The sequence below is a fragment of the Seriola lalandi genome, unplaced genomic scaffold (genome assembly GCF_002814215.2).
Source record: "Seriola lalandi dorsalis isolate HSWRI2012SDOR001 ecotype SW California unplaced genomic scaffold, Sedor1 jcf7180002054559, whole genome shotgun sequence".
NCBI lineage: Eukaryota > Metazoa > Chordata > Actinopteri > Carangiformes > Carangidae > Seriola > Seriola lalandi.
In genome coordinates, this window is record NW_019525112.1 from 2,258,847 (window position 1) to 2,267,085 (window position 8,239).

The window sequence follows — 8,239 nt, forward strand, 5'->3', positions numbered from 1 at the left end:
ACTTGCTGAGCCAAACTAGATAACTTGCTGGCTGTAAAACCAAAACAATGAGCTAAAATACACTAAAATGGCCCACAGAGCTAAATGCAGACTCAGGTGATGATTCTCTGTAGGTTCATCTTGTGTCATAGTTCTGAGCCCATATAGTTATGACTCTATGACTCTATTAATAGTTGTTTTGTTGTTTTTTTTAAATCATTATTGCAGCTTTAACTTGAATGTGAAATAATATATTGCAGCCTTAAAGTGGCAGTTTAGGATTGTGAAATATGGCTGAATTGTTGACTAATGCTACTCTGCTATTTCATTGATGTGCTCAGCCTGGCTTGTGTTTTGTTATGGTGTTGCAGGCGATGAAGGCAGTGGCTCAGGCAGTGGCAGCGGCTGCACAGAGGTCTGCCCCACAGACATGGACGGTGCTGCCACCGAAGCCCCAGTGGTGAAAGCCGACCGAAGCGGGCCTGTGGGTTACTCTGCCCCGCTCCACGCACCCTCTGTAGCCCTGCCAACCATGCTAGCCCTCTCAGCCCTGGCATTCCACCGACAATGGAGATAATGCTGGAGGAATGGGCCAAACATGGACAGCAGGGTTTTTTTTTTGTTTTTTTTTTGCAGTTTTTGTATTCAGGCAGATTGGAGCTACAGTCAAGCAGACAGTATTCAGGCTGCCAGCCTTGAGGCTAGAGGAGTCTGCTCTGAAAAAGAGAGCAGTCATGCATCATGATTTCCCACTTTCCCAAAGATCGTGCAGTGCCATCCTTAGACTTGATATTTTACGGCATCACTTCACCATCTAACACGGATGCTGACCCAACTCAACAAACTCTGCTTCAGAGATTGAAAAAAAAAGTATTTCTTGCACATATGGCAGGTATTAATGTAGGTAATGTGGAAAAATATAACACGCACTTTGATTGTTTTGATTTTTTTAAATGCAAAAATTGTTTGTGTGTTGAAAAATGTTGAGAATGTGGTTATTTGATGCACCTAAAAGAGGCACAATAAGTTTCATATTTGTTTAATATTATATTTTAAAACAAAGACAAAGGATAATGAGCTAAGTGACATAAAATTCAGGAACATGTCATTTCCATCTAAAGTTTTAATTGAATTTTTGTTCCACTGTTATTCACTCGTGCCAATTATTGATTTTGAGAGAAGTGATTTGAAAATTCATCAGAAATGTCATGTTTTCATGTTTGTTTTTAGATCGAATGCAGACATTATAATCATGTTGCTTCATCTTATGATTTACAATCATTTCAACCATGGAATATGCCAAGATTTTAGGTTAATTTTACCATGTGTTGGTTCATGGATCTGCTCTACTCTTAGCTATCCATGAAACTGTTCAACAGCTGCCTTGTGCTACAAATCACAATATGTTAAAAGGGATAAGATTGACATTTTTATATACTCATTTGCCTTGTAACAAATTTATTATCTGCAAAAATGTTATCATATAGTGCTGGTTTCTCAGGCTCGGCTTCAAGAGTAGACAGCCAGGACAGAATTATTATGGAGCAGTTTTTGTCGTACAGAGGCGACATACAGTACAGTAGTGCCATCAGTGTGATGTTGGTTCTGTTGTGTTGTGGGGTGCATGAAATCAATTAATTCACGTCAGAGCGGGCTAAACGAATTCTAATCCTCACTGATATAAAATGATTGATTGATAATATATTTCTGTTTTTTTATGTCTCCATTAAGTGACTGGTTACAGAGTGTTTCCACCTAACCACTGTAAAGCTTCAGTGGCCTGCCTGCACAACCACTCAATAAGGAGATACTACTTTAAAAGATATTTAAATGGTTCTCAAACAAACTCCTTATAAAGGTAGTCCTACATAGTAATCAAAAACCATGACTTTGTCCTGTGCACTTTGTGTAAATAGACATTGCACTATTAAAAGCACAGCAATTCAATACAAAATTACCATGTGCAGCTGTAATCTCTGCATTAATTTACAGTAATTTGGGCCTATGAAAGTTTTTCTGCTGCATCCTCAGAATACTCTACAAGTATTTCCAGAAAAAATGTTTGATAAATGCATATGTGATTTAATAGTCAAAGCTTATTCTGTAACTGCTGTAACAATTTAGATAAAATAGTCATTAAAATGTGCATTGTAGCAACAAAAGTAAAATACTGTCAGACAGTATTAACAAGTCGAATTGTAAATCACAAAATTTTCAAAAAAAATAAATGATTACCACAGTTACGTAAAAGGTGAGGGAATTATTAAGAGAGGAAGCAGCAAACAGCACACAGTGGGTACTGGAAATGCAAAGAAAGGGTCCCTAAATTTATCTGCAAAGCTTGAATGGTTATGTCTGCTGCACAGACAGGCTTGAGGCCGACCACAGTCACCTGTGAAATGAGAATCTGTGGAGACTGGACAGGGCTGAACGCTTCAGTGAAGCTCCTCAGTAGAGCGTACTTACAGAGAATGTGAGAGGCCTGGCACTGCTGAGGGGGGCGGACAAAACCAGCCTGTATGTACGTCCACTGTTCTCTGAGAACCCGTCAGCTCCATAACCACCAGGCCAGCTAAGCTTACATATCCACAGAATTAGCCTGTGTTATACCCTTCGCAGTATATCAATGAATATTTGTTGAGCTTTTCTTTGTTGCATTTAAGTCAGCGTTTGCATCCACATTGCAAGAACAAAAAATATAGACAAATCTGTCAAATGTGTCATTCAAAAGGATTCTTTATTATGAATATTGACCTTAAAGGATGCCCTTTTTATGTTTTGTATCATTGAACTTTTAATGGTAATATTTTTGCAATAAAATATTGAAAATGGTTGTCTGGTCAGACAAATGATCTGAAAAATAGAATTAGCTGGAAACGCTATAAGTCAGCATTTTTTACAATCAATGCATTGCTGTATGAATTCAAATCCTGATGAGGTGAAGTCTGTTTGCAGTTTGAATATAATTTCAAACTGAGAGGGGATGAAGAACTAGATGAGCAAATATGCCTTACTGTTTTTCAGTGCAATTAAGATGATTGCATTTGTGTTTTGTTACTGTTCTTGAGAATAAATATTTATTAAAAACGTTCCAATAGATTCGTATTTGTGGCGACTGTTGAAAAGAAATTGTTAAAGTTGCATATTGTGGAAAGAAAGTGCTGGAAATGAGGTCACACTTTGGTAAGCTGGCTAAACCAGTTTGTACATTTATTTTGATTGGCTTCAGTTGAAACTTGTAAGTTTCTATCAATGTTTTTCAGTGGCTAGTACAATTCAAATTATGGTGTAGTATGAAATTAGTCTTAACATCTAAAGGGTACAAGTGTCGTTCATTCACATGATTAGTATTTTCCTCTTGCTTCAGGGTCGAGCTTACACAACATTGTAGAATGTCTGCTCCATCTCTCTTAGGTAGGTATGAGTACTGAAGTGCATTTCAGAACAACAGGTGAAATCTAGGCTTCCTCTGTGTACCTTCTATTTGTGAAGTCTGCTTTTATCAGAGGTTCAAAGCCACTGTTTCTTCGTTGACGCAGGTAGAGCACAAAGATAAGGAGGAGCACCAGGAGACCGATGAAGACTCCCCCCAGAGTGGAGCCCAGCACAAACACAGTGGGTCCTCCATCTGCCTCTGTTAAGATGAAGCACAGGTGGAGATAAACATGGAAACCTTTTAGCAGCAGCAGCAGCAGAAAAACAACATTTAAATGTAATCCAGTATGTTAAAAGGGGATTTTTCAAATGTTTTCTCCTATATAACAAAGAGCAATTTAATAGGTTTGATGAAGCTGTGGACCAGCATCTATGATCCAACATTACTTAGCTATGAACTAATACTTCTGATTTCTAAACTAACTTTCTAGCCCATACTGTGGTTTGCAGAACAAAAACTTCTAAATTGTCAATTTGTCAAAACACTGAACTGCCCAACTAAAGAGGACAGTGCTATTAGCAAGTGTGTACTCTCAAGCTAAAGACCCAAAAAATGAAAAAGTAGGATGATTGGGGGGGGGGGGGGGGGGGGTGGACCTTTGTTGGACAATTACAGGCTGGCATCACTCAGCAGTGTTTTCAGAGACTTGAGCAAAAAGAGAAGGCGATGACTTGATACCCTTCTAGTCTGATCTGAGGATGGAGGTTAATAAAGCTGAAGGAATAGTTTGATATCATAGGGGAAACAATTATTTGCTTACTTGCCAAGAGTTAAATAAGAAGATGATACCATTCATGTTTGTTTCAGTAAATATGAAGCTACCACCAGCAGCCAGTTAGCTTCCAGGAAAACCACTGCATCTGGACCAGAAATAGTCATAACCCTCTTAAAACCACTACCTACACGAATGAGATAAAACATGTTTGTTAGTGAGCTTTAGGGGTGCTGGTTGGTGGATTTCATTACCTTAGGACAGAACCAGGCTAGCTGTTTCATCCTGTTTCCAGGCTTTACGCTAAGCTAAGCTAAGCAAACTGACTGCTAGCTGTAGCTACATATTTCCCGTATAGATCTGAGAGTGGAACCAATCTTCTCATCTAACCCTCAACAAGAATATCAAAATGTTCCCAGAATGTCAAACAATAACTTTAAACTCGTTTTCTCTTTTAACACTTGCTCACCATCCAGGGCAACAGAGTAGGAATATCCCAGCTGATCGGACGTGATATAGATCTCCTCATTAGTGATCGGAGGGAAAAAGGGAACCATGTTGTAGTCCCTGTTGTGACCAATGGGGGCCATCTCATCTGGGAAGGTGGCATTGGATGGAATAATCCTCCTCATCCACTCGTCAAAAATAGCATCAGTGAAAGCGTGGAGCACCTGCAAAGTAAACAACCACAGAGACTTTAATAACATCAACTCTACCACACCATCCAGCATTTCAGTGTAAACCATGAAATCAGACTCTGACCAGAAAGATGGGGTCGTTGGCTGCAGAGTGGGACAAAGAGCTGGTTCCATTGAGCATGGAGTGCACGAGGTTGTGAAGATTGTTGACTGATTCATCCAGTTCTCCATCTGGCTTTTCATACCCTTCAAGAGCATTTCTGTAAGTTGCAAAGCACAAGGTTTGTTAAACTGCTGTCAACAAACTCTTAAAGCTAAGGTTTAAGAGGAATCTACAGGTATAGATTAAAAAGTGTTATTGATGCTAAACAGTAGAATATACCTAAAACTAAAGGAGGAGTTGGTGAAGTAGGGAGGGCTGTCAAAGTCCCTGATTCCAAGACAGCTTCTGACATCATTCATGGTCGGCAGAGACATGTTACTTTGCTCCATTATCCCTCTCTGGATGAAACCCTCACTCGTGCCGTTACAAAGAGTCACCAGGCGATTGTAGTCATCCAAACTGAGAGGGGAAAACAATTCAGACATTAAAATGCTTCACTGATTTGTACCAATGAAAAACACAGTTATTTTCCCCACAATATTTAGTTCATTATACTCCAACCAATAATTATTTTGTTCTCTCCCTCCCCGCCGCCTTCAATATTTTGTGCAGACCTGTTACACACCACCCCCCATCTGGAGAATCTGGACTGGTTACTGATGAGAGAGGGGTTATCTGGGTTTCGGGCCCCCAGCAGAGAGTCGGTACAAACGTCACACTCACTCTGCCCTGTGGCAAAGTTCCAGTAAGGGATCGCAAAGTTCTCATTGCCAGTCAGTCTCTGCAGGGAACAGACACATTTTATTGATATTAGTTTACATTAGTATCAGAAATCTTTATTATGGTCAGAAACATGGGGTCATTCAAGAATTATAAGTATCATGCAGTTCCTCTGACTCTAAATTGCCCACCACAGCCCCCACCTCCACGACAATCAAGGTATGAGAAACAAGGTAAAGCTAATGCATGGATGATTGGATGGATGTGTTTCATCCTGATTTCCGTTGTTGAAAGCACATGATAAAGGTCTCCTCCAGTACAGGCTACAAATAAAACTTCTCTTAGGCAGGTTATCTGCTCTAGATATCAGACCCCTGATTTACCAATACCATAAAAATAATCCAATTTAAGGGTTTGAAAATTAACTGCAAAAGAAACTATTATATAGAAAGTAATAATACAATGAAAAGAAGATAACCCGGAAAGAGAGATAACATGTTTTTTTAAAAGAGATGACACATACCTGTAGCTCTCTCTCCAAGCTCAGAAGGTGATACCTGTGCCAGGTAATGAATGCTGGACCTTTGTGTGAGAAATCGATGGCTTTGAATGGGCGACCTGGACCTGCAGGGAAATTAAGTATCTGATGAGCTCCTCATGGCAATAATGTGCTCAACACGCACTATATGTAAAATTATTATTAATGATTTCTAATTAATGTATGAGTAAACAAATTTAAACAAAACCAAGTTATTGTGAAGAACTGAAAACATTAGAGGCACAGTTTGTTTACAACAATATTGTTTGTAAACACATTAAAAACAGGTCCATATTTTCAACTATAATAAACTAAGAATTGGCACAAAATGTATGGATTTAATTAAAATTTAAGTAAAACGTAACGATTATGAATTTGAATATGCCACAAACTGATAAAAAAGAAATATATATGTGTGTATATATATATATATATATATATATATATATATGGTTTTGAGCTTTAATCTACTCATATAATTTTATCTAAAAACATCTGGACCAATTTTAAAGTACGGCTATAAAAAGTAATACCAGTGGAAAAAAAGATGGATCTCCTATGTGAGAGCTAATTTGAATAGATTTTTACAGTTAACACATTCCGACTTTATATTCCTAATATTTCTATTATTATTATGTTCCCATTAAACTCAATCAGCCATATCATATAAACTAATGGTTTTATGTCAAGAAATGTGACCATGCTCATATACCAAGAAGAGTATCTCGGACTGAGTAGTAATGTTGCCACACAAAGAAGTCATAGATGGAGATGTTGGCAATCTGTGGCTCGGTTCCATTTGGTCCCAGGAGTGCCAGCCAGTGCTGGGTGGCAATAACGTAGTCTGGGTGGAGGGTGGTCTTAGCCAGCTCCAGAGCATTCAGGAACTCCTGGAGCTCTTCAGGGGTCAGGGAGTGGATGTTCTTCCTCACCACAGGAGCTTTCCTCTGGTCACAGTTTTGCCCGGTCCAGCCAAATTTACACTGGCCACAGTCATAACCTGCAAAGTTCCCTGTAACAAAGAGGGCAAACTAAATGTCAATTCACAGGTAATTTCGTGTTGATTTTAATGATGATATAATCGAATCTACCTCTTCCTCAGCTGATCACTGACAGCGTCTTAATAAAACTATACAGCACTCACCAGTACACCTGCAAGTCTGGTTGAAGAATTTGGTCGGCCACCTCTCTCTGTCATCAACATTTCTTAGTCTGTATGGTCCTCCCCAGGGTTTGCTGTCGACTCGAACTGCAGAGCAGATTCCTCTCCCCGACAGAGAGCCACACACATTGGCAGGATCTGAGCCCAGAGCAGGGCAGCACTGCTTGGACAGGATCCCCTCCACTGTGCAGCACACTCGAGGAAACTGAGCCTCTGCAGGCTCAGGCCAAAGGAGTAAACAAAGAAGACCGAGACCCAGGGCGTTCATCATATTTCACTTGTCTGTTTTCTCCTGGTGACTAATCAGTTTGTAGATCAACTTTCTTCTACAGTCAATTAGTTTCCCCAGAGAAGCGTAGAATCTCACTCCGCCACGGTACCCCGTTGTGTATCTTCAAATTAGATCCAGTGATAGTTTTAACACCAGTGGAAACAACACTTAGACCCAGATCATGTTGTGTTCCAGTTGGTTACACGCACATTAAGACAGTCTGTAATTTCTCTTCTTGCTTTTGTAGAGCTGAGAGGGGATTAGACCATAGGTCTTGTGATGATCACCTGACAACAGAGCTATGAGCTAGGCTAAGATCTGGATGCCTGTCTGTACTGCCAGAAGGGACTATAAAGTGTTCCATAGCTTCTCTGTACCAAAAGACTAAACCATGCCTCATTTCACTTTACATAACTCAAAGTATATCAGACAAAAATCAGATAAATACATCAGATTTGCCTCCAACGGAACAGATTGTGGAGCCTTGTTTGTAGACATTTGATCAAATATAAAATAAAATACGTATCGATGTGTGGAAAACAAAAGACTTAGGATTTAGGATTTAGATTTAAGTTTTAGGAATAATTCAGGTGAGAAAATTGAAATAGAAACATTGTAAATCAACTGATTTGTTAAGTCATTCTGATCTATAGCACATGATGACTCTTTACTCTTTACAG

The 8,239-nt window shown here is 39.3% G+C and overlaps 2 protein-coding genes across 2 annotated transcripts in view; one reads left to right on the top strand and one right to left on the bottom strand.

Annotated features, from left to right (window-relative positions):
- Positions 1-3,067, top strand: part of LOC111662190 (glypican-6-like) — an 85,561-nt gene extending 82,494 nt beyond the window's left edge. Inside the window, exon 9 of the mRNA XM_023415970.2 lies at positions 351-3,067. Coding sequence (XP_023271738.1) covers positions 351-556 — 206 coding nt within the window. The 3' untranslated portion in view covers positions 557-3,067. The remainder of the gene's footprint in view (positions 1-350) is intronic.
- dct (dopachrome tautomerase) lies at positions 2,698-7,748 on the bottom strand. Its single transcript, XM_023415971.2, has 8 exons — positions 7,271-7,748; positions 6,839-7,138; positions 6,112-6,212; positions 5,483-5,649; positions 5,148-5,327; positions 4,890-5,025; positions 4,597-4,798; positions 2,698-3,613 (listed from the first exon to the last, which is right to left on the bottom strand). The coding sequence occupies exons 1-8, from the start codon at positions 7,557-7,559 to the stop codon at positions 3,438-3,440; spliced, it is 1,551 nt and encodes a 516-aa protein (XP_023271739.1). The 5' UTR covers positions 7,560-7,748; the 3' UTR covers positions 2,698-3,437.
- Positions 7,749-8,239: the final 491 nt, after the last annotated feature.

Bases quoted from the DNA above. Each gene is read 5' to 3' on its own strand.
- dct (XM_023415971.2), bottom strand. From the start codon at position 7,559: ATGATGAACGCCCTGGGTCTCGGTCTTCTTTGTTTACTCCTTTGGCCT. The intron at 5,650-6,111 runs GTATGTGTCATC...TGTTCCCTGCAG, and splicing joins GCTTGGAGAGAGAGCTACAG to AGACTGACTGGCAATGAGAA. The intron at 5,026-5,147 runs GTATATTCTACT...TGCAACTTACAG, and splicing joins AACTCCTCCTTTAGTTTTAG to AAATGCTCTTGAAGGGTATG.